The 26832-nt window shown below is 39.8% G+C and overlaps 1 protein-coding gene across 1 annotated transcript in view; it reads left to right on the top strand.

Annotated features, from left to right (window-relative positions):
• vipr1b (vasoactive intestinal peptide receptor 1b) overlaps positions 1–18187 on the top strand; it is a 30694-nt gene extending 12507 nt beyond the window's left edge. The window contains exons 4-13 of the mRNA XM_076080398.1: positions 4028–4128; positions 7009–7106; positions 9517–9649; positions 12972–13125; positions 13265–13325; positions 13430–13502; positions 15249–15340; positions 16003–16132; positions 16695–16736; positions 17996–18187. Of these exons, the coding sequence (XP_075936513.1) occupies positions 4028–4128; positions 7009–7106; positions 9517–9649; positions 12972–13125; positions 13265–13325; positions 13430–13502; positions 15249–15340; positions 16003–16132; positions 16695–16736; positions 17996–18187 (1076 nt within the window). The remainder of the gene's footprint in view (positions 1–4027; positions 4129–7008; positions 7107–9516; positions 9650–12971; positions 13126–13264; positions 13326–13429; positions 13503–15248; positions 15341–16002; positions 16133–16694; positions 16737–17995) is intronic.
• The last annotated feature ends 8645 nt before the right edge of the window (positions 18188–26832 follow it).

Here is a 26832-nt window from a genome sequence, read left to right as displayed (position 1 = left end):
GCTGCCACATACCTTTTTCATATTCTATTGGTGTAAAAAAAAAGCAGCTCCATAACCTCTTAAACAGCCAGTGAAATTTTGAAATATGGTCTTTCTCCCCAGAGCCATTTGTGCACGCATAGGTGTGAATTTTCTTCCGCTTCTGGGAGTGTTACTGCGCTCATACAGACATTAGCATCTCAGAGTGTCAAACTGAAAATTGGAGTCATGGGGAAATGTGACAGGATCTATTTTAAAACTGAACGTGTACTGATGGCAGCGTGGAAGAGGCAAAAAAAAAAGATGGCAAAAATCATTCAAAAAAAGTGGTTTGAATGAAATTGTGAGATGATGATGATAGACCACCACTTAGGGTTTGAGTTTTTAGTAAACTGCTCTGTGATAGCGGTTTTCAATTGGACACGTCAGTATCAAAGACACTTTTACCACTATATGTATTGTAGGTAATTAGAACAATTTCTTTGTGAGGTGGCGTCATATCCTCATCTAATTGGGAGCCATAAGAGCTCCAAAACTTTGTGCTGAACAAGCACTTTTTTTCCCTGTAATCTGTAGTCTGATTCCTCTTCGCTCAGAATGAATGGAGAATGAACACATCGATTATCACTCTGAGCTCTTTATTTCCCACTGAGGCAGAACTGAATAGATAGTTGACAACTGCCTAGTCTGTCATACTTACATAATCTACTAAATGATGTGTACAGTGGGAAAGACAGTTTGTTTATTTTGCATGTTTAAATGTTATGTTCTCACAGTGATTAATGGTCTGAGCAATATGTTTACATTTGCATTTATAGTGCATTTTGTGATTACCAATAACACTTGTCGGTAGCAACTAAGCAAATCCATTTTTTCACTTAACATCCCTGGACATTGGCCATTTGACACATGGAGGGTTGTCATTTTGGAATTCTTTTATTTTTTATTTTTTTCCATACAACATGACAAACAATACACATACATTTTCATGTTTTCAGCATGAGAATATTCAGCAATTCATTATTTCTGTGCCATTTTACAACTAAAGTTTTTCTTGCCAGTCTCATTTAGTATTAAACTTCTCAGCTCGGCCGACATCACAGCAATCAATCCTTTGTTGTGAGAGCAGACTTAGTCTGCTCGTCTGAGTGTTATATATGCTTTGCATCTACAATCATAGTATAGAAAAGTGTCTTTGTGTTACTCACAACTTTAATGTTAGAAAAAATAAAAAAGACAAAAAACATGGGTTTCTTTTTGGAAACCTTCTGCGAAAGTAAAGTGCTTCGTAAAATCTCAATAATGGAAAAAGGGACTCGGTGAAGGTTTGATTAACTCCTGTGAAGGCTGCGCCGCTAAAAAGACTCAAGGCAAATATAATGAAACAGACACAGCTTGACATAAACTCTGCTGGAGAGACAAACAGACAGAGCTCAGATAAATCTCTCTAAAACTCTTAAAAATAAAGTAAAACTCTTTTGTACTCAAAGTTTAGCTCCCTCTTTCTTTCTGACTCACTTTCTTTCTGACTCACTTTCTGAATTGCAATCTCTTCACAAACTCTGGCTCTGATGGCAGGTTGATATGTCTGCTGAGCTTCCAAATACTTTGCTTTATGACCACATACCTGCAAAACCAATGACAATGTCATCAGCCTCAGCTGTACTTGGTGTTTCCTGCTAGTTGTTGTTGGTCCGTTACACCACTAGTGCCCTTGCAAAATAGGAGAAGAAGAGTAGAATGAGATGGCGGACAGTGGTGGACTGATACAGGCGACATCCGGTGAGTCAGATTATGTTGTCGTCAGCCTTACAGAGCTGCTGGGTTGTAGACTCTTCTAGTTTTATCCTTTTACCACTAATGCTTAGGAAAAGGTTTTTTATAATGAATGTTTTCTCCTAATCTAGTAGATTGAGAGAATATTGACTCATGATTGGAATCTATTGCAACTGTCAGAAACCTATTAGGGAAACTGTATACATCGTCTGTGTATTGAGTTTCCAGGTAGACGGAGACAAATACTGAGAAAGCCCTTTTTACCCGTTACAATAAGAAACCAAATCTGAAAACATGCAGTCATCACTCATGTCTAATCGATCATCCCCTTCCTGTATCTCTGAGCACTACTGGATCTGTTTCACTCAATTTATTGACAGGTTTTCCACAGAGATGGTCAGAGAAAAACAAAGCTAGAGTGAAAAAAAATGTTTCCTCCACTGCTCATCAATGAAAATGAGTAATGTCGAGCAGGAATAACCTGACTTTTACTTAACTTTACTGTAGGTTTTGTTTTTAATGACAGCTGATGTGAAAAGAAATGTTGTCTCAGGTGACAGTAACCCAGCTTGGAGGGATGTCCTTATTCCTCTCTTTTTCACTTTAAATGATGTTTGATTTGTTTACCAGAACAAAATAAAAGCATGTAACCTTCCTCAGACCAAATTTCGGAAATGTCGTTGTCTAAAAATAAAAGCTATAACCAAAGGGATCCATATTTTCATTTATGTTAAATGTTTAGGTGAAATATCTTTCGCGTCACTTCTACTTTCAAAAAACAAAATGGCGACTGCCAAAATGGCGAACTCAGGACTTTAAAATGGCAGTCCACAAATCAATGGGTGAGGTCACAGTGACTGAGTCCACTTCTTATATACAGTCTGTCTGCACATGAAAACAAAGCAATACTTTGTGAAGGATTGTCATGTGTGAAACTGTTAAAGCCGTTGCAAGACTCTGTCTGTGAAATGGCCTTGAGTTGAGGATAACTCGTTCTTCCATTCTGCAATGCAGCAATAAATCTGTTGAAAAGACTTCAAAATCTACTTCAGTCAGTGTTTCCATTCAGGATCTTTAGGGGGACTCAGCCCGTTCCTTCCTATAGGGCATGGGCCTTATGGTGTGGACCAAACCTACACATCCATGAAAGTGGTTAATAAAGGAGTGAATTGCGGACTAAATAAAAGACAAAATAAGGGGGAATTCACAAACATCATCCCAGCATACCCCTCAAATACAACCCCAGCAGCGATCGTAGTAAACACGACATTTCAATCACACGACCTCTTCCTGAATGAGCAGCACTTCTACACAACAATCTCCTGCTGCTTCCCTCCACATCTCATCGCCTGCATATAACATTTAATTCTAATTGGCTAAGTTTACGCAGAGCCACTTGTCTGTCAGTCACATTGTGGTTGAGGTCTCTTGGGATAAGCTGTTTACATGAACCCCCGGTGCCCCACAAATAATGAATAAACCATTAATAAATCCCATGAATAAACCAAATGACAGACTATTTCTGGTGCTCTTCTCTCAGATCGGTACACCTGCAATTAAGTACAAAAAGTCTTTGGCAGAGAAATAGGAGGTTATTTCGAATGTAGGGGGAAGAAATGATGACCTTAGTTTTCTTACAGTAATCCGTTAGCAATCATATCTTTCTTTTTTGTGACCAATTTTTTCTTGCATTTTAGTTACAGACAGAGTTTCCTTGACTACGGAGCTTTTTAAACAATCCACAAAAGAAGCAAAAGAAAATACAGCAAACGGGAGGACATGCCAAAGACTGTACACAATCGTGATGATAGAGAATGAATATTAATACAAATGAAGAAATGTGAAGCACATTGCATCACCAGCAGAGAGGGTCATGATTAAGTGCCAACAATGTTAAGTCAAGAATTAGAAAAATATTGTAGAAACTAAATTAAAGGTAAAAAAAATAAATCCCACTCCAGCTCGTCAGAAAACAAGCCTACAAACTACTCACGTAGTCCTCGTTATATGTGCCTTTCTGCCGGCACGGATAATGCACAAGTCAGTAATGGCTCACATTAGCGGGAGAGAGTCACACAGCGGTTTGAGGTTTTGTAGGGTTTTTGTTGCAGCGACCCAACAACCCAGTATATGAGGTCACTGACAATGTCACAGTACGTCTCACAGCAGTACATGGAGTGTTGGACCAATTTCAAACAAAGTTGGTGAGCATGTAAATGGGAAATCTACTGTCTGGGTGGCTCTGACCTCTTTATGTCATCTCCATCTCCAGGCAACCTCTCCAAGACCTGCACAGCAGACGGCTGGACTGAGATGCATCCAATTGACATCGCCATGAACTGTGGATACAATCTTAACAGCACCAGCGATGATGTGAGTAAAACACGGCCCTCTATGAGAGGCAGCAGTACAGATACCCATTGTGAATGGACTCGGCAGCACAGTGGGAAACCATCCCGAGAACCAGTGGGCAGGAAGAATTGAATTAGAACATCTTCCCTTTTCTCTGTGGGTGGGTGTTGTTGTTGAGTCTATCAGGAAAATAGTTGGTGATTGTTGGTGTCACGACTGCAGTGTTTGCCTTTTTGTTATGAATTGCAGTGATTTAGTAAAATAAAATAAAAGTAACACAACAGCATAACACTCAAAAAACATTTGTGGCCTATTTCCATGCTAGGGCTTTGAAAAACATTGGCTTTTATAGTATTGGTGGAATAAACGGCACATTTCAAGACATCCAGAAAGAAATGTGTTTTGCTCCTGATGAGTTTTATTTAAAGAATTTACTGTAAGAAATGTGCTTATTTTGCGTTATTGTCTAGAGTTATATTAAAAAGTCACTACTTCTCTTGTGTGTTACGTAGAGAGCTGGTGCTATCTGGCTTTAATTAGCCTAGCCTAAACTAGCTTAGCACAAAACAGCTAGCTTGGCTCTTTTCTAAGCTCCAAAATATGTTTACCAGCAACTGTAAAGCTCACTAGTTAACACATTATATCTATCCATCCATTATCTTTAACCGCTTGTCCTGTTATCCGATCCCAGCTGACAGGTGACACCTTGGACAGGTCTCCAGACTATCGCAGGGCCAACACATAGAGACCACTCACGCTCACATTCACACCTGTGGGCAATTTAGAGCCTAAGCTGCATGTCTTTAGACTGTGGGAGGAAGCCGGAGAACCCGAAGAGAACCCACGCTGCCACGGGGAGAACATGCAAACTCCACACAGAGGGGCCATCACACAACAGACAAACAGAAATGTAACGCAGCAATTTGCAAATTTTAGCGGATGTCTGTGCAGAGTCTCAACTGATTATGTAACAAGATAAATGTAATGCACTGAACTTTCTGTAAAAACCACAAATTGTCATTTTTACATTCTGTTATTGTATGGACTAATCAAATTCCAAACTTCATTTCAATTAGGTAGCTTGAGAGGGTTTGGTAGGTTCTTCTTTTTAATGTGGAGACTTGATTTCCAATCTTGCTAAGTCTACCTAAGCTAGGCCTGCTAGCAGTGGAAACAAGCTGTCAACACAACATTGAAATATGATCTCCTTTTTGGATGATGTGGTGAACTTGTGAGCAAAACGTTGCCTATATGCACATCCAGCAGATATGCAGCAACATTAGTTTTCATTTGGACGGGTGTCTGGCCACCTGATATATGCAGGTCCAGCATTTACTCTCCACACCAACTCCTGAGGGACCTATTTGTCTCTTTAGCTGCTAAATGCTGCACTGTGTTCAGCAATTAGTCACTAACTGTGTCTGTCTGGGGTGAACTGCAGAGTTAGGTGATACTTATCAGTTGGTTGGTAACAGAGCGACTCCTTTCACATTACACATATCCTCGAGCCAGAGTCGTTTTGAAAATATTGACGATAGCCAGTGAGACCCACAGACAAGACAGTGATATTGAACCCTGGCCAAAACATGTTGAACTGTTCCTTCAAGCTCCTAAATAAGGAGTGCACGTCCTAAAAACCAAATATATTCTGACTGTGTTTAAAATGAATATACCGATAAGTCAACGTTCTTCATTGTTTGCTGAAGACGGCACTTTTCACACTTTTCACTGATAAGGCCGAGTCAGTTCATAATTCCTGCCTCTATTATCTGCATTATGAGTAATTCGGGGTTGTTCATGTGGCCTTCAGGGTTGGGGAGGGAATAAGTAGATCAAATGTTGCTCTTATTTAGTTCAGTTTTAATGCAGAGAGAGCTGATCTTGTCTGTGTTGATGGAGGTGGAGCAGGGTGAAGAGTGGATGTGAACTACAGGTGGTAAAAGCTTTCTGGGTGGGCACTCTGCTCTCTGAGGCGGCCTCATTAGTATGCCACAGAGGAAGTCAGGAGGGACCTGGATGGTGAAGTACACTAAAAGGGATTCGATGTCCGTCTTTCTGCATACTTGATACCTCAGTGTGCCCCAGGATGCAGTGCTCTTAATCTCATCTTCATCAAGCAGAAAACATGCAGTGCCATGGCAGCAACATTGTGAGGCTACTCTGAAAAGCTCCACATGTGCTGAAATAAAATCCAGTGTGCTGTTACAGTAAATCAGTCACACTTAGAGTATATGTCAGCAGATCCATTTGTATTTGTATGGAGCCCGGCAGTGCTTTTGACCCTTTTTTGGACTGTTGTTAGAGGATAGTAAAATACAGTATTAGACTGTAAGACAAACAAAATATTAGAGAGAGGTCTGAAAAATGAATTTTAGTGGGCTTTGTTTAGGCTCAACAGTCTCACCTCAGTGTCCATGAGTAGAAGGTGTTCTGGACCTTTCAATGATATTACATGCTCTTCGTCATCATGTAGAGTTTGTGGAAGTGTAAATCTTAACTTAAGTAAACGAACAGAAGTATTTTCAGCAAAATGTACTTAAAGTATCAAGAATAAAAGTACTGAATCTGCTGTGAGTGAGTGATTTATCAGTGTCAAGTATATTATATTATTGGATTATGTGTAAGTAACATTTTACTATTCATTGGTTGAGGCGGAGATAATTTGATTTACCTTATGTACCATTAGGGAGTTTAATATGTAACAGTAAATTGTATCTTATAACCTCGTGTTTTTTTTATGATGTAAAATCATAAAATGCAAAGTATCTGGTATTTTACTGATGTCAAGTAGTAAAAAGTAAAAGTTTGAAACCATCACTTTAAATAGCGTTTTTTTCAAGTTATTTTCATGATTTTTTTATATTTTTTATTTACAAAACTGACTTGTTTTTTTTTCTTCAGGGCAAGTTTTTCTGGCAAGTGAAGATTGGCTACACCATTGGCCACAGTGTTTCCCTCATATCTCTCACCACAGCTATTGTGATCCTCTGCATCTTCAGGTACGTAGGAATACAGTCAGATATGAAGAGCAAGTTCTAAAAATATATAACGTTTTTTGTATGTTGTTCAAGAATTTGCACGGTTTACATAATAGCATGTTGCCCATAATGCTTCCCATAATGCTTTTGGGACTATAAACAGGAAGTATAAATTGCCATTGAGTTGTTGTTTTTTTAGCATATACTGTGTGTTTACATTTAGGCAAATTGGCACCATTAAAACTATGCTGAAGTAGCTGTTAGCAGTTCCTGTTTGCTGTTTTATCACTGATGAAGAAAGCTTAAAAACGTGATGATTCCAAGGCAACTTCTGCAGTTTTAAGAGCGTCTTTCTATGATTTGAAAGCAGATTTATGGACATGTATTCACCACGTGTAAGTCACATTCAATCTAAATTTAAGTTTGTTATGTCTGTGTGTTCTAATTTGACAGAGTTTTGACAAAAAAAAAGTTAAAATGGCGGCACAAATTGTGGTAACCAGGCAGCGGTGAGGGTTTTAAATTACGCCCACCTGCAGTATTGAACACTTTGCGCTGTTGACTTTTATAATGCCTGATAGATGAACCTGTTTCCTTGCCTCAAGTGGTCAGAAGAAGGATAAAAGGCTAGAATAAATAACAAAAAGAACAAAAACAGCCCCCGCTGCAGGACCCTGCCGAGAGCGTTCGTATGATCAATTCACCATAAATCGTGATGACATTGACGGTAGGCCTGCTGGGCATATGGACAACATGACAGTTAATACATTTTAGTGTGGCACATCAAACACTGTGAACTGGGATTTGATTATATCTGATCAGTGCAGCTCCAAGGCTTATGCTAAACTGAAAGGCAAAAAGAAAAAAACAAATACTTCTAAACCTGATGATCCTTTCTTGCAATTCAGTCTCTCGATCTTTTGACGGCACATGTCTGCAGCGGTTGGGAGATTAAAGTGGATGAGAGAGAATGACGTTTGATATTTCACAAGTCGGGGATTGATCGTATAAGCTTCTTGGAGACCATTACTGTTTTGATTACGGGGATAACGGAGATCACAGCTTTAGATAGCAAATACATCCTCCTTAAGGACAATTAATAAACAATATATACAGGGCATGACTTGTAACCTAATTATCTTTATTGTATGTAACTTCTTCTTCTGAGATTCAAGCTTTGAACAACCGAGAATGTTACAAAGAGATAAAAAAAACAACTTTAATGTCTAATAATCGATGGATGGTCTTCATTTGTGCACATATTTATTCTTTTGTGCTGCATTTTGTCACTGAAAACACTGTATTTGCTCAGCTGCAAAAATCCCCAAAAGTACCCTTTAGCTTGTTACATGACTCATCCTCTAAGATCACTTCGCCAAAGTAATGTGATGCAATAAGTATTTTCATTCTTTTATCCAGTCAGCCGTTCTCTACCATATACCCTTCTTTACAGAGAGGGAGGCAAACAGGAAATTACTTTTTTTTGTAGAAGTTTCATTTGTCTCCTCTGCTTCTTTTCTTATTTTTCACAAAGATGTGAAAGTGTGTCCACCTGAGACTTTTGTTTGCCACAGGCCAGGACAAGGTCATCATAAAAAGAAGGTGAAAGCAAAGCAAACAACAGGTTTGAGCCAGAAGGAGAGTCACGACAGGGCAGTGGGAGGCGAGGGGAGCCGAGGGGCTAAATAGTGAGGTGTATTAATGAGTGTTGGTGGGATGTGGAGAGTCTCACCTATTTCTCAAAGACACCACTGATTATAGGTAGGGATCAAGAAAATGGTCTGTTTGCACCAATCTCTTGAAAATAGAAGCTTTTACTTTATTGAGCAGATGTCACATCACTTCCTGTCTAAAACCTTCGTTCTACTAGCTTCTGGAATGGAAAACCATATCTGTTGTATTATGGAAAATTACAAGGCTGTTGTCTGTATCCAGCACAGTGATGGAGATTAGATCTCACATTTGCCCCCAAAATAAAAACAAATTATTACACACGTGATATTTTTATCACTTTCTTTCTGCTGAGCTTTCTTCTCTCTCAGTATGTGCCACGACAAGTTAGACTGTGATTTAATTCAGCCACAAAACGTCTCCAAATATCTAAAATTGGACAGAAATGTTCACTTTGATACTGTAGAGGAAAACAAGCATGTAATTAAATAACAGGTATTGTCATTTTAAACTGCTGTGACAGAATGTTGTTACGCTTTTCTGGCTGCGAGATGAGATTAAACTTTAATGATTCCTGAGGGGAAGTGATTGGGCATGTGCTGCCTGAGAACAAGCATAAACAAACGATCTGACCTAACGAGAGCCTTGACACAGCTGCAGACGTCCGTGTCCCTCTCTCAACCTAATCAGCCTACTTTATTGAATTGTGTGTGTGCTGTCTCTTTGTCTTGATCTATACAACTCTTTCTGTGCATCCTAGGAAGCTCCACTGCACAAGGAACTACATCCACATGCATCTGTTTGTGTCATTCATCCTGAAGGCCATCGCCGTGTTCATCAAGGATGTCGTCCTCTACGACGTCGGGGAGGTGGACAACTGCTCCTCGGGCTCTGTGAGTGAATCGCCAAAATTGCGTCTGTTGTTCGCTGCGGGTGTTTGGGTGAACATAACACAAATGTGGACGAAAATGTAGATTTCTATCATCCAGATGTTTGACAGGGGGTAAGTAGGGAATTTAAGTTGCTCTGTCAAATGCCCACTTTCACTAATAAAAGGACCAAATCAAGTCAACGCATAGTTTAGTTTAGTTTGATCAAAGTTTTACAGTACATGTGAGCTTCAAGCTTGAGTAGCTTGCTCTATTGCATCTGTAGATATTCTGTTGCTTTATGAGTAGGATTTGCAAATTAGAGCCCGACTTTTAGGGCCAATAAGCCACACGATATTACCAACCTCAGAGCTCCAGGGGGCCCTATAAAGTTCCTGGCATACGGTGCTTTAATTGTTTGTGGGAGTATGCAGCACTTAAGGGCAATACCTACAAACTTAACAAGGACCCAATTTATTACCTGACCTCGAGGATGTCTTGAAGAGAGTCCCTGTGTCAGCTTAAAACCTAGTTTTAAGACCCCAATAATTCCGAACATGTGTTTTTTTTATGATCAAATAGCCAGATAGTATTCCAGCATGGAAACATGAAGAATGGTGGTTTAACAGGGCCCTAGGTTAATTCAGCAATACCAATCACACTCATTTTGAGAGGGTCATACTCAAGTCGTGAGTAGTTGACAACAAAAACAATACGATTACAGAATATTTAAATATGAGTCAAAACTCAGCCTAGCTGGCATTCCAAAGGAGTGTTAAACCAATGGGACAAGACTACCCTTAAATAATGCTAAGTTTACAATCCATTTTATGCTTGGACTTATATCAAACCACAATGTTTGGACGTCTTCCCGTCAGCTTTCCACCGCCACCAACACCCCACCGCATACCGTTGAGCCACACACCCACAGAGACCCCCGAGGCCACAGTTGGGCCTGCGAACACAAGGTTTATGTTACATGATGTGGCCACAAGACGAGACGGGCCTCTGAGTGTATTTATTAGCGAGCTCTCCGGCTGTCTTCATAGCGTTAATGGAACTATAGGGATGACAGGAGCCAGCTGCTGTCATGGGTCGGCTGAAACGGACATTATAAAGACGGGTTTGGTGCTACAGTGCTCATGACCCTGGCATTACTTCCCTTACCGCTGTTGGCTCGGTTACTGTCGCTTTCTGTGTGTGTGTGTGTGCGTGTGTGCGTGTGTGTGTGTGTGTGTGTGTGTGTGTGTGTGTGTGTGTGTGTGTGTTCGGCATGCTTGGTTCATTACCCTTCTTCTGCAGATAGATGTTTGCCGTTGCAACCCATTAGATTCATTCATGATATAATTGCTGTAGGGAGGCTTACAACAATTGCATTATTTAAGGTGTGTGTGTGTGTGTGTGTGTGTGTGTGTGTGTGTGTGTGCGTGCGTGTGCGTGTGTGTGTGTGTGTGTGTGCTCTTCCACATTCCACTGGTAGTAGGCTTTTTTTTTATATGGTGCTGCAGCAAACAATGAGTATTGGTTTGCACACATTATAACTAACACAAAGGTTCAGGCAGCCCATCTGGGTCAGTCTTCTTCCCCTCAAGATGCCATGTGGGAATCAATTTTTATAGACTACTCAATATCCCTGTCAGCTTGACTGCCAGCTGCTTTAATACTTAGCATCCATGTATAAGAAGTGGGTGCCAGAAAACAAACCGAGAAGGAATTATTAATAATGTATACATTTCTACTAGTAGCCTAGGTGTATTCGACTCAATAAACAAACTCACCAGCCACGAATGAGAGGCCGAGCTGATGTCAGGAAGAGTTTACTTTACACTATTGATTACCAGCTTCAGCAGGTCCTCCTAATAACAGTAGAAGAACAGTGCAGATCTTTAATTTAAGTAAAAGCAACGTTACCACCAAGACCTTCGCTCCCCGAGACACCGAGTGGATGCAGACAGCATTCGCAGTAGAATCAAGTCCATATGTATTCTGGCATTGACTTATGGTATGCCCATCTTATTGTACGAGTACTGCCAGTATACATCCGCACAATGTGTGTAAAATGTCAGGTTGAGTCAAGACGAGTGGTATTTTGCAGTGTGTTTTCACTGTTATATCGTGGCTTTTTGTGTGTGTGTGTGTGCTCCTGTTTGTGCTTTAATGTCAGTGGGTTGTTTCTGCTGTTGCATTATTCATATCCACTCGGTTTTGTTTCTTTATCATATTTGTGTTGCCTTTACCTCTGTGCCCTACTCTCATCTCACACCTTGCTACACCTGCTAAAGTGCTCAATGCATTCAGGGTCACTATCCACATTTTAAAATGTGCACAGTATTGATTTTTCTTATCTTCGTGATGCCCTCCCGGTAGCATCTCTGGGATCCTAAAACAGCTTGTGTGCGGCTCCTGGAGTGTATATCAGCCTGTCAAAGAGCGACACGCTACACACATCAGCTCAGCCCACCCACACCATTAGTAAAATGAACCTTTTATACGCATCCTTGTGTAACAAGTTCAACAGCAGCCTCGCAGCTCAGCGTTCGGCAGCAGCAAACTGAATTTTGAATGAATTCACCCATCCTGATGGAAGTTTTGTGCTTTTTGTGCTGTCAGCCAACCAGAATGGAGCTGATTGTGTTATCCTGCATGGTTGTTTCTGTTGTTCTGCTCTCGTCCTTTTGCTCACTGAAATATCTGCGGGAACATTTCTGCACTTTCCTATTTCACAGATGTTATATGTTGCATGTATTGTTTATATCACAGCGCGAAATACTGATGTTGGATAGAAGACAGTTTGGTATTCTGCATTTGTAACTGATTAAATAGTACCACATATTTTCTAATAAGACATCCTCTACAAAGGGTTCACAAGGACAAACAATTTAGCTTTAAATACATTTCACATGTTCAAATGGAAGTCCCGTATTTTACTCACTGACATCATAGTCATCATTCTGCTTCATCTAAATGCCACAGAGGAGAAATCCTCATCATTGGGCATATGTTGAGGAAATACAGCTGCCAATATTATAAATATTATATATAAAATGACTACTTTTGTGATGCAGAATACGCTTTGTTTATTACGTCACTATTAGCCTGCCAGCATTTGTAATTCACTGATGGTTCATTCATGTGATTGAATGCTCAGAGATAAAGTCAGTGATGCCTTTGTGTGGGCAAAAACTGATCGGCTTATTTATTACAGTCTGCACCAGACGAAAATAAATATGTGTATTCTTCCACTTTCTAAATGCAATTCTGCTACAATAGGGAGTGAAATTGCCCTGTAATATCCTCCACTCCACTAAAATTGTAAGATGTTTTTGTGTCTTTTGTCCATTGCCAGGTTGGCTGCAAAGTAGTGATTGTGTTCTTCCAGTACTGTATAATGGCCAGCTTCTTCTGGCTGCTGGTGGAAGGCCTTTATCTTCACGCATTGTTGGCCGTCTCTTTCTTCTCCGAGAGGAAGTACTTCTGGGCTTACATTCTGATCGGCTGGGGTGAGAACGCATTCCTTATATGTCTTTATTTGAGACCTCAGCTGAAGACCAACCACAGGTTGTGTGACCCATACCAGTGGGGTGCAATAACTTTAGTGGACACTTATATATCTTTTTTTATTTTTTATTATGTCCCTAGGTGGTCCAACAATTTTCATCACAGCTTGGAGCATCACTAAAGCCTACTTTAATGATGTGGGGTAAGAAATAAACACCAAGGGACTGCTAGAGTCCAGTTTAAAATCTACGTCTGATTTTGCTTTGATTTCATCTTGTGCATGAATATTGTTTCATTCTCCACCAGGTGCTGGGATATAATCGAGAACACTGATGTGTTCTGGTGGATCATTAAAACTCCTATTTTGGCGTCAATCCTGGTAAGTCCAGTCAATTTCCATTACATCAACATCAATGCACCTTCAGCTGTTGACACTCTCAAGCCAGACTTTACCTAAGCAAAAGTAATTGCCACTGAGAAAGAAAACATCCTTGTCAGTTATCATTAGTGCACCTTAGACTTACCTGTCAGCGTAGGTTGTCTGCATGCTTTTAAACTCCATATTGTCTTTGGTATTCCTGCTGTATGTCGACACAACTGAGAGTTTGTTACGGCAGGATAATCACAATCCATTTGTCTTTCTTGTCCTGCCATCGTCTTCTTCATCTACAGAGGTTGAAGAGAGGAATATTTGTAGATGTGCAGTGTGCCCTGGAAAAAATAGTCTGACATTTAAATGTGCTTTAGGTGTTAAAGGATTCGACATTATTTGCTCATCCAAGAGTTATGTCAGCTTTAAAGGGATTATAGATATAATGAACTTTGGATAAAACCAAGCTAGCTGTTTCCCTCTGCTTCCAGTCTTTATGCTAAGCTACTAAACTGCCTTAATTTTTAGAAATATGCCTATTTGCTCTCTTGCCACGAGTTATTTAAGCAATAGCTCACGACAGGCTGTGGTATGTTGTGATTATATCACCTAAGGGGGCGTTGTTCGGCCCGACGTGAAGCTCTGGAGAGAGAGTTCACACTTATGGCCATGCGCCCGTTAATCTTAAATGTGTCCATTTTGTAACAGGTTTTAACAGCTAACTTTGTTTCTTTAACCTGCTTCCATTTTGGTCGAAGTTATTCCCTTGTGACCATGGACTGTATGTGACACTGTTACTAAGCAACTATGACAACACATTCGTCTAAGACGTGGAGTGGTACTTAAAGTGCAAAGAAATTGGACGTCATAGCAGTGGTATGTGATTGTTATATCACGGCTATGAACCAATCAGATTGCTTGATTTGAGCTACATACATACACACATATACATATGTGTGTGTGTGTGTGTGTGTGTGTGTGTGTGTGTCACTGTGAGTGAGAAAGACACTATCAAAGAAGTGTGAAAAGGAGGGTTAAAATGAGTTGAACAAGCAGGACTCGAGAAGTTTCAGTGGAGTGTGTTAAGTGGTGAGAAGTACAATTATTTACAGTCAATGACCTGCCTCTCAGCACAACATTTAGACACTGCTTTGTGTTCTTACCTGTAGATAAATCTCAGATTATACTTGGATCTTAGTTTGTTTTTAGGAAGTTGTATAAAAAATATACCAAACACCAGAGTACTTTTTGACGTTTTTACTTTGTGGTGATGTCCTGCTTTGCCGGTCTTTGCTCGGCAGCAGACACAGCAGGTTTAGTTGTGTTCTTTCACATTAGGATCAGGATCAGCAGCCTGGTTGTCAGACCTTTTTATCTGCAGCCGCTCTGACTGATGTTTGTGCAAAAGGGCACAGGTTTGCATATGGACGGTGAGGACATGTCCCAACCAATATTTGGGCTAACTTGTTCACATTATCTTCGGAGTGAACAGACACACAAACATACGGAAGAGCAGTGGAGCAGAATCACTTGTTGACCAGTGCAGAGAAATGTGCTTCTGTTTTGAGCAGCTGCATATCGTGGCGTATCCTGTCGCAAAACATTCCTCCATATCCATTAGTTTAGAGACTGAAAACATGTAGAGGTGACTTTGAAACCAGCTTGTCCATGTACAAATTTCGTACCGGAAAAGTAGCACTAAATCCTATTCACATTGTAACATATCTCTACTATACTGTCCTCAAATCTCCACAGATGAACTTTATTCTATTCATCTGCATCATACGAATACTTCGCCAGAAAATCAACTGCCCAGATATCGGAAGAAATGAGTCCAACCAGTACTCGTGAGTATAATTTATATATAAGTTATAACTCGTTTTCATGTTGTAAATTTGTAGAATTAATTAGCTCAGATAAGATTAAATATTGCTGATCTCTGAAAGGATGTCGGAAAAAATCTGCACCACTTCAACGGTTTCTGTCTTGGGCTGAATTCGGTCCACATTCTGTGAAAACTAGCTGCATTTACGAAACAAGGATTATCTCCAAAGCTGAGAGTAAGATGTACATAAATGTCCTGTAGGCTCAACATTATCTCTAAATTAAATAGTTTTTGTGGCTACTTTAAACTTTTTATGCTCAAAGCAATGCAAGGATGACCAATCCTTCTTCAACTTCAGAAAACAAATTCATCGCCCGCCTTAGCACAAGGTACTCGGCACAGTAGCCTTTCCCTGGCAGCTACTTTGCACAGAGATATAGAGCTCTATGTGTTTAAGTGTTTCCCTGTGATGGAGAGCATCTCATAAGCCAGCTATAATGCATGAGCTATTTTCCCACTGACAATTTTAATGGAGTATTTTTCCATATCTGGTCCTCGGAGCTGAAATGTAAAATGAAAAGTACTCTAGAGTTGCATTCCATTATTGGCATATATAGAGACGGATTGAAAATTGGTTTCACCGGAGGGAGAAATTTGTTTTTGTTTTCTGCTTTGTTGTTTCAGGAGGCTGGCGAAGTCAACGCTGCTTTTGATTCCTCTGTTTGGGATCAATTTTATCGTGTTTGCGTTCATCCCAGAGCAAGTGAAGACTGAGCTACGACTGGTTTTTGACTTGATTTTGGGTTCATTTCAGGTATGACATCAACATTATTGGTGATATATAAAAAAAATATTTTAAAAAGCTTCTGCATCGTAATTTTACAATTTTAATCCAACACCAAAACCCACTTTTTTTCTTGAATTTCCAAATCAAACTTCATTCAAGTAATGATTTGGCTTCCTGTCAGCCCCGACCTGCCAGTGTTTCTACTGAAGAAACCGTGGCAGGTCTCCAGGGCCTTTGCTGGCTGATTCAGTGGCAGTGTTACTGCCCCTCAGCTATTTCTGTTCATCACATATTGAGAAATGATGTAGAAATGCAGCCAAACAGCACAGCTGCATTACAGACCGTTTGGAAACCAAGGAACCTTTTCCAGCTCATTCTCACTATCATTATTCTCATCCCTTTTTCTCATTATTACTGTAAACTAACAATCCTTCATAATGCATAGTTTTTCCATTCACGTCTCATGAATGCCACATGTTATGCTTCAATTAGCACATTTTGTTAAGACAATACAAACAGATATAACAGGAGCTTTCACCACAACACACACTGTGATTGCTCTTTTAACTTTGTTTTTCTTTCCATTTAGGGCTTTGTAGTCGCAGTCCTTTACTGCTTCCTCAACGGAGAGGTAGGCAGCCCCCTCACAGTGATGTAAACACTGTTTGTATAAACACACTGCTGAAAGATTTCCATGCAGAGATAGCAAAGTGTTGCTTCTCAGAAAATGTAGTTAATCTGTAGTTTTTCTGTGACCCTCTCTGTGCGCCACTTCCATTTACAAACAGTCCTGAAAGGTGGACGGAGCTGTTAGTATGAGTCACCAGCGCTGGTTGCCTCCCTTGGACCTCCTCGCTGCATATTTTCTGCACTCAGCCAGGAGGGTGGGAGGGCTGTAAAAAGCACAGCCTTCTTGACAGCGAGCTATTTGGTAATGTCTGCAGAGGCTCTCTGTTAGTTATTTTCCCAGTGCTGAGCCAGATTGAATCACAGTGATGGGTTGGATGGCAAGGCTTGACACTATGCTGTCTGAATTTGAATCTGCAATTTTCGGCTGCAAACGCTCTCCACTCCAAACCCGATCTTCTCCTCGGTGAAGTCCTCGTTCTCGATGTGAGCCTTGGCAGTGTACTTCGACAAAAGATAGAAATTACAATAATTTCTACTTACATGAAAACACAATTAAACAAATGGCATAAAATAACTGATAAAAGATAATATGTAAAGAGACAAAAAAGCCCAAGAAGGGTTTATTCCTTAACTCTACCTAAATATGAAAATATACACCATGTCAAAAGTACTCAGTTGCCAGTTTATTAGGAACACTTATTATAGCTAAAACTAACACAGTGTAATGCAGCAGTCCTGCATTGATTCCAACCTTCATGACGCTTGTTCAGTGTTTGTTGAAATTAAAAAACAAAGGTATGTGTGGTTTTGCAACCCCGTAAAACAGAACGGTTTTGAGCTGTTTTCTGCCAGTTATTTCACGTAATTGGTGCCAAATGCATTAATCACACGGCGGACTGTTGCTCATCAGCTGTTGCCCTCTCTAGTTGAATGATCTTGCGGTTTTTGCATTTCCTCGTGTTGCTCATATTGTGATATGTAACATATCAGTAGTGATGCGGGCGTTGTACTGGACCGTCAGTAGAGGCTGAGCTGGAACGCAAAGCTCTGGATTTACCTGTACATCCACGCTCCAACCCTCACATGTGGTCACGAGCTTTGGGTAGTGACTGAAAGAATAACGCGGATTCATCGGCCAAAATGAGTGTTTCAGTTACTGTTATGAGATATGCCACAACTGTAAAATGACACATGCAAAAACAAAAACTACATGGTAAACCACTCGCTGTATTTCAGTATTATTGTTCTAATCCCTTGTAGGTCCAAGGAGAGATCAAGAGGAAGTGGCGAAGGTGGCACCTGCAGAGATACATGGGCTCGGACACCAAATACCAACATCCGTCTATTGGCAACAGCAACAACTTCAGCACCCAGATCACCATGTTGACACGATGCAGCCCGAAAACCCACCGGGCCTCATCCTCCTGTCACGACGACCTGTCTAGCATATGACCCACACAAACGGTGATGCAGACATTACATGCTGTACAAAATACTCTCATGGCAAACATTCGGCAGCAAAAGAAAGACGCACCGCCTCATTGGCACACGCACTCTTGGATGATGTGTCGCTTGAGTGACGTGGAAAAGGGAAAGTGATGAGTCGGAAATAGAGCGGCAGCTTCTAAGCAGCTTTTAATCTCCACGCTTCTTAAAAAGACTCGGTATAAGTGACAAAGATACAGGCACATTGCTTCACAAGCTCAGCTTTTGCACATGTGAATGAGAACCATTCACTCGTTTGTTTTTCAAGATTCAGCGCACGTGCACAGATGAATTTACGAGTCTAGTCATTATGAGTCATTTGGTCAGTCGTTCATGTCGCTCAGACACCAGGCAATGCAAAACGTCACAGATTAATGGGGTTAGGTGAGGGAATCCAATTGTGAGCTGCACCAGCAATCTGATGTAATTATGCGTTGATTAAAAAATACTTAGTGGATTCCTGCCGCAACAAATGAACAAGGCTGGTGTGAAGACACGGCCATTAGGAGAAAAGGAGCTGATGTTTTTTTTTAAAGAAAATTATAATTATTATTATTGTTAGTGAGTGCAGCGACATCACAGTCAAAGTAACCACAAATGTGTTATGGGGAGAGTTTTTGAATGTAAGTATACTTGGTGATCGAAGTATGTTTTAAGCATATTTTTAGGCAACCAAAAAGAACAAAAATGTTTTTTTTTCTCCATAAATGGCAAACGAATGAGCTTTCAGACCAGGTGACCAGTGTGATTCTGATTCACAGTGATGGGTTTGGAGTATAAATGCCCTTCTCTGCACTATCACTCTCACGAGAGACTGATTGCCCTTTGCATTCCCCTTTTTTTCAGTACAGTCCTCCCTCTTGTTTTTTGTGTGATTCCGAGCCGGTGGATTGTGGTCGTTTTCTGTTGAGGCACAGGGACAGTTTTGTGCCAAACACTGACGAGTGCCTGGTTTCAGTGTTTTGAAGCGACTCTTTTAATCCAATCTTCACTGGCTGTCGGCTGCTCTGGAAAGTAAATGCCTTTTTAAAGGTGCAATGTGTAAGATATTGCGAGAATTTACGTTGAAAACAAAAACAAATGAACTATCATTATCAACAGACTGTGAGGCTGTTAGAGTGTTTGTTAAGGATGATCTGTTTCCGTTTTGTTTGTTCATTGGAACAAATTCAAAGTGACAGAGACGACGAAACGACTTGCACGCTCAACTCGTCCTCACTGCTGCCGAGAGGCTGCTTAGCAGTGAGTACGGCGTGTCACGGTAAACACACTAGGCCGACGCCACACACGAAGATTATAAGACAGCAGTGTTATTTTTACCGGCTCTCACAGCAGTTTGGTTGAATTTGATGTATTCTTGCCCTGCTGTCGTAACCGATGATTGTATGAACCCAGTATTTGAGGTAAAATGCTGCACCTATTTCTTTCGGAGCAAGTAGCTCAGTTTTACACATTGCACCGTTTAAGCAGTTCAGGTCATGAATGTTTACATTTTCTCTACAGTAGTCATTTAACATTGTACAGCCAATAATATACAGTGTAAAGAAAATGAATTGCTATGGATTGTTGTGCCATATCATATATCAGTAATGTGACTGTAATTGATGTTTGTTCATTGTTGTTTATGTAGCAGTCCGTGGCTCAATGCTTAGCGTAACAGCTAAATAGAAGACGCTGCATCACACTTGAAATCAGCCCTCAGACTTGTACAGAGAAGCTGTCTTGGTGGTGCTTTGGTAGATTATCCATTTAAAAAAAAATATTTACTGGTTGAAACTGCTCCACTGGAGGAGTTTGAACCTGACATGTCAGTAGAGACTATTGGAGCCGATATGTAAAGCAAAGCAAGGTGACAGGGATGACTGGTCCTGTCACAACGATGCTGTCATCGGGCTTTTAAGATTACAAGGTCAGACTTGAAAGTCACTTAAATGTTCATGCAAGAGGGAACATACAGGAGGTCCAGCTGTACCTGGAGGAAAATAACATAATCTCAACCCGCTGCTGAATTAAAGGGTCAGTGAAGCCAACGCATGCTAATATTGATCTTAGAAATGATGTACAGCAAAGGTCTCTATATATATATATATATATATATATATATATATATGGGATGTTTTGCTGGTGACAAAAGCAGTTTTGGAAATATTCACAAAAAAATGTATTTCACACTCTCATAAGAAATGCATCAATCTTATCTTCTAATTCCATTCAAGAGAGCGAATAAGAGTATTTCCCAAAAATTTCTATTTCTAACTATTCCCTTAAATACTCATCATTGTCTTTGGTGTCTGTCTTTGGTAGTCAGTCAAGTTTAATTTAATTTGGTGAATATGCCGATGTACCTCTCATAATGGTGAATGTAAATAGGTTTGTATACCGAAGAAGCGATCCAAGAATACAGTGTTATAAAATGAATTCAAGGCTGTTTCTAGATATTATCTTTTAGTGTTTAGGTGACCTGGTTGTTTTGTATCAGTGAGCTAATATTAAGTGATATTTAATCAACAATCATTCTAATGTGTAGCTACTTACAGTTAGTATTCAGTACTGAAAGCATGTTAAGTATAGATTTGTTCATTTGCAAACTGGATATTGTGTTGTTTAAGATTTGACAGTTGATTTGTTAGTGCAGTAACACTGGTGCAATGCATACCATTGTGATGCTACGAATGTACTGTAAGTATTTATTAGCTTAGGTTTACATTTCTGTACACATAAGGCCACTTAGTTTTTTTAAATAAGCGGGTTTTGTTTCATTGTTATTTTTATCAATATTATTTTGTACATTGTATGTTAAGACTTGTCTCGGCAGGAAATTTTACTTTCCATAAATTTCCGCCACTGTTCCACTCAAACTGTATGAAATGAATTATTCAGAAATATACAAGATGATGAAAATTGAATTTTGTACTGAGATTATGTTAAACTCCGCATCATACTTTGCTTCAACATTGCTTTAAAAGATACAAAAGAGCACATCTCTGATTGAGTGATTGCCTCAAACGAGGGCAACAGTGCTGACAGAGCAGCGTTTACCGGAGAGGAATCAGAGGGCGGAATGCCACTCTACACGACCTACATTATCTCATTAGTCGACCAAGTCAAGACTTTCTGCACCATGAACAGTTGTCATGTCCTCCTTGACTGCAACACTGTCGCCTAATTGAAGCTTATTTTCATAAGTGCTCTCTGCTGCTTGACAAGGGCCTGGCCTACAGTTGATTTTTTATTTTTATTTGACTCCCACGGAGGCTCAAACGGAAGTAGTTCATGCAAATATGCTATTCCTTTGTCCCTGAAAAAAACAATGTCCAGGTGTTTTTCATTTGTAATATTCATATTTTATACAACTACCTCTCTGAAGGTGACTTCATCGAATGTCTGCGCCTCCAGTAAGCAAGCACACAGCTTGATGTTCCAGCTGATATAACTGGTCAGAAAGCAGAACATTGCGTTCTTTAGGAAACAATGTGTTTATGACTGCTCAAAGTGTTTGCGTCACTGTCTCCAGCTCACAGAGAGGAATTATCCCAGGGAATTACTGTACTTTATCACTTCACTGTGGTCACAGTGCCCTTACAAGGCAAAAGCGTCTAAAAAAAACCTTGTAATACTTTTTAAGGGCTTCAGATCTCAGCTAAATCCAGTCAGAAAACAATGATGTAAAGTAAATAGTACAATAATACATTTATTTGTATACTTTGAGGTAGGTTACTTGTATTTATTTTGAGTATTTCGTGCTTCTTTATACTTTAGCTCCACTACATTTTAGAGGGACACATTTTACTACATTTTACTACACTTACAGTTATATGAGGGGTGTATGGCACCGCTTAACATATTTCAATTCTGCGTTTAAAACACGAATGAAATCATTAAAATGATGATTGCTATAGTTGAAACTACCTGTAGTTTGACTTGCTACAACACCATTTAAACACGCGGCACATTAATGCTGCAATAATTTAAAGGCACAACATGAAATGGAGAACAAACCCACCACTGAAATTCAAAACGCACGATTGGACTCACTTCCAAATTATTCCACTTTTTGGTTTAGAGGCAACTACTCTATGTTATTAATGTTTTCTAATGCTGTCAGTTTGTTTTCATGAGTTTACACAGCAGTAAAACAGAACTAATATTCAGCTAAAAGATCAGAGATGTTAATCTGTCGGTCTAATGCTTCAGTTTTTTAATCATATATATTTCTAATTTATGGTCAAACTTAATGATTACTTTTATTTTCGGCACATTCTGCTGTTTATACTCAAGTCAAATTTTGAATGCAGGACTTTCACTTGTAATATAATACTGTGTACTATCGCTACCCTTCTCAGTACTTCTTCGCCCACTGGGCAAAAGGATCTGAATCATTCTTACTGTCGGAAATGAAAACAACTTTCACTCCAGTTCCTCCCAACGCCAGTTGAACTTCAGTTAGGCTACAATGTTTGACAGGAACAACTTGCCCACTGAGTTTGCTTTGGTGTAATGAAACTCCAGCTATTTGAGTTAATCCGTCTGTTGTCCCTCAGGTTTATTGGTTCAATCACTGCCTTTGAGCACAGCGGGTCATGAAGAAGAGCGAATTCAGCCAGGGCAAAATGCTATGTGCCGTAAAAAGATCAACAAACACACCATTCCATGCCTGGTTTCACAGATGAGCCGCTCTGGGGTCTAATGTTTCATTAGCTTTCTCCATGTAGTGGAAATGAGCGTGCCCATAATACCATTAATTATTATGAACTGTAATGATTGTGAATAGAGGGATTTGCAGGGTTGCTGCATGAAATATTAACACGATACAGTGTATTAAAAACAACAACCCTGAGGCCCATGTGTTGAAATATGCTGATCAAACTGATAACAAATGTGCTGTATTGTTGTATATGATGCATTTGATACATTTTTGTCTGGATTGATAAACTCTTGAGTATGTCAGATAGCTTAAAATTACAGCCGATAGAGTGACTTTCGGTCAGAATTCAGTTATTTTTATACTCCCAGTGACTCTTAAAATGTGAGGCAGGTGTCTTGCCTTTAGACATTTCCAATATTCATGAAACTGGTTAAATATTCATCTCAAAAATAAAGCATTGTAAAGGATCAGCGACTGAGGAAACAAGTTAGCTCTGTCCAAATGGCTAAGAGGCTGCTGATTTAAAGAGAAGCCGTCTGATCTCATCAGATCTCATTTGATCTGAACTGCGGCTGTGAGTCATGCCGCTCAGAGGCAGAGCTGGAGGAACAGGCCACTGTACATCAATGATTTTTTTAATGAACTCCATAGTCGAGATTTGTGACTAACAGCCACAGCGATTATAAGAATGATGGCAAAAACTTGACTTACCTCTCTTTTACTCAAAGAGAATCTCTTACTGCAGCTTTGATCTTTTCATTTGCATAGAAGAACACGTCACTACCTTGAACTTGCCAACCAATGCCAGCTGGTAGGAAAGAACAAAATGGTCCTGACTGACCCATTAGAACCGTGCCTTAAGGACATACAGTAGCACAATGGGGTATTACTGGAAATATGCTACAGTATAATGTAACAAAATAGCTTTACACTTGCAGAGATTACACATCTGTTCTAAACCTGTACTTTCATGGTCTAAGCTTTACATCTCAAGACGTTGGGGACGACACAAAATCCAGAGGGGTGCGGATTAGTAGGAAGTTAGTCGTCACATTTAGCCATTTAAAGACATGTAAAATCTCCAAAATTCACAAGAGGCGTATTTACTGATGTAGTTTATGTTGTAGAACAAAACGTCAGATCTTATTTCAGGCGTCTAACCAAAAACCCATTGACTTTGAGTTCAGTGGAACATTTAGCAGCTGAAGAGAGAGATATTTCCCTCAGGAGTTGGTGGGTATTGGTATTGGTATCCACCTGAATTCATCATTCAGGTGGATACAAAGATCCAGATGTTTGCTAATGTTGCACCAAGTATGCTGGATGTGTACATAAGCCACAGTTCTTTGGTCGCAAAGGTGCATTGTTGATTCATCTTGATTTGCAAGGTTCACTCAGTCATGATTAATGCACCAGACAATCGTTAGTAAGCCATTCTTCTACTTACATTCAGTATGTAAAGTGATCCGTCACTGCCATCGCACACTATGGAAGAAACTGTTAGAAAGCTCTTTGATTCATGTTTGGCCGACGTGTAAACGAGCTTGGGAAATTGTTCCACACATTTGCACAATGACAGGATGCTTGATCTAACTTTTTGACATGAATACATAATTCACTTTGGGGGAAAAAATGACTCATGAAGTATTTAAAGCATCCCATCTCGTCTGGGTGAAGTGATTGCATTGTATTTACGTCTGGGCTGCGAGAGTTATCGCATGAGGTCGGGGAACTGGTGGTGTGTTTGGAACAGAGGCAACTGGACCTACGCTGTTTATGCTAGAGGCCTTACACAGTATATGTGTCCAATTTAATGTGTCACAATTAATATAATATAACACTCTGATATAGTGAATACACTATGATTCCAGGGAATTTCACTGAATAACGTTTTAAACTGTATTGAGTAATGAAAATGGACGTTCTTTTCTTTTTCAATTTGCTGTTTCCAATGCGAACAATGAAATTTTAACCTCAGCTTTATCATATTCGCTGCATCTCTTTGGATCAATTGTAGGCAGACAAAAACTTGATAGGTGACGCAAGAAAGCAGGAGACTCTTGCAAGTAGAGTTGGTTTGTGATTTCATGCATTGCTGGAGTCGAGCCAGTGAGCAGGGAACATCAAAGACTCTGGGTTTATGAATAGTTGAACATCCCAATAAGCATAAGGACACGCTGTATAGCCGTTAGGTCCAGACCGGGAATCAACACATCACAGCTGGAACATCGTGTGAATGTAAAAGCTGAGCCATTATTTCTGCAACATTTATGAAAGCACACACTGTGCATCCAAACAATAGAAGAATGCAGAACTGCAAAGGTTTCTGGATTTTAGAATAGTCCATATTTATGATTATTAAATTACATTAAAGCTCCTATAATATTTTTTCTTTTATACATATTAACAATGGTTCAAATTATGTAAGAGGGGTCTTACAAACCCACAGCGCTAACGTTTTGGTTCAGTCTCTCTGCTCACATTGGGGTTGTTTCCAGACGCTTGGCAAAAAAAAACAAAAAAACATTGTAAGCTACCGGCAACTGCAGGGAGCAACTAGCTGGGGAGCATTGTGGAGTTAAAGAGTGAGATATTTCCCTCAGATGGAGAGAAAAGCAGAGCTAAAAGGGAGTGAATATATGACTGAAAGTCGCCGTAAACACGACTCCAAATGTTGCTTTGTATGTGCTGGATGTGTAAGCAACTCTCTCTGTTTACCATATAAACGATGATATGTCTGCTGGGTTTACAGCTGGTTTCCTCGAAATGGCCAAACTTGAGCCTTAAATGTTATCTGTCTGACCACCCAGATACATCATGAATATAAACCCACTGATGTTGAAGCAGAGAGAGAGGACTATCTACTGTATAACTCCCCTATTTTGATATTGGAGACCTCCACAGGGAGACTGCTACGGTCATGGCACCAGGAAATTAGACATGAATAATGTGTTTGAAATGAATGGATATTATATATGGCATAAGGGCACTTGACCTGAGACATAAATTAAATAGGCTAGATGAGAGAAGGTGCCAGAGGGACTCACCTTGATTAAATCAATGGCTCAAAGTAATTTCAGTTATTGGAGCTCAAGACTTCCTGCCAGCACATTCAAATATCAGAGAAGAGGTAAGATTGTTCTGGTGGGCATTTGCTGCTGCCACATTTATATCCACTTCAACCATAACAATGGTTCCCAACCTTGTTTTAATCATTAACTTTGTAAAAGTGGATATTAGGCCCACAATAACGACGTTTAGCCTTCATTATAATGTATAGCTAACTTACTATTAGCCTAACTTTTAGCTATTTCACTCTTCCATTTTTTTAGTAAATAATTTCAACCATTTATCCATCACGTTTATAGACATATTTTATCCATTTATCCAATTTACCTGCTTTCTATTTCACCTATTTATCCATTGCATTTAATGTTAGCTAATTATTTAAACTGTTTGTTCACTGTTTTATTGCTAGCTATCCATTTTACCCTTTGTTGTATCCATTACTATTAGCCTGCTTGCAAACCAGCTTTCAGGCACTCTCACTCGCAACTTATAGCCAATTATTATTTTGTATTATTATTAAATTGTAATAAATATTTTTGAATTAGTAATGCTACTCCACAGTCTTAGTCAACCAGCGTGCTTGTACAAGCACAAGTCAGCTATACTGTCAAATGTTGCCTGACGTGAATGCAGATTTAATGCCTGTCAGCAACTGTCCGTCAGTGACAACAAATAGCACAGGGACAGGAAACAGCCCAGTGTGTGTGTGTGTGTGTGCAATAACCATCACATTTAAGAAGCATTAGACTATTTCCCCCCTACAACACCATGAAAATCAGGTAGCAGACACTGTATTAAATCATCTAAAAGTCGTTTGCTGTGTGTTCTGATATTACTCACAGCTGATAAGGCAAAACATTAAACAACAGCGCTGCTGTTCTGTGAATATGGGAGCAGA

The sequence above is a fragment of the Anarhichas minor genome, unplaced genomic scaffold (genome assembly GCF_050575085.1).
Source record: "Anarhichas minor isolate MPS153535 unplaced genomic scaffold, ASM5057508v1 ptg000074l, whole genome shotgun sequence".
NCBI lineage: Eukaryota > Metazoa > Chordata > Actinopteri > Perciformes > Anarhichadidae > Anarhichas > Anarhichas minor.
This window is presented reverse-complemented; position numbering and strand designations above follow the sequence as displayed.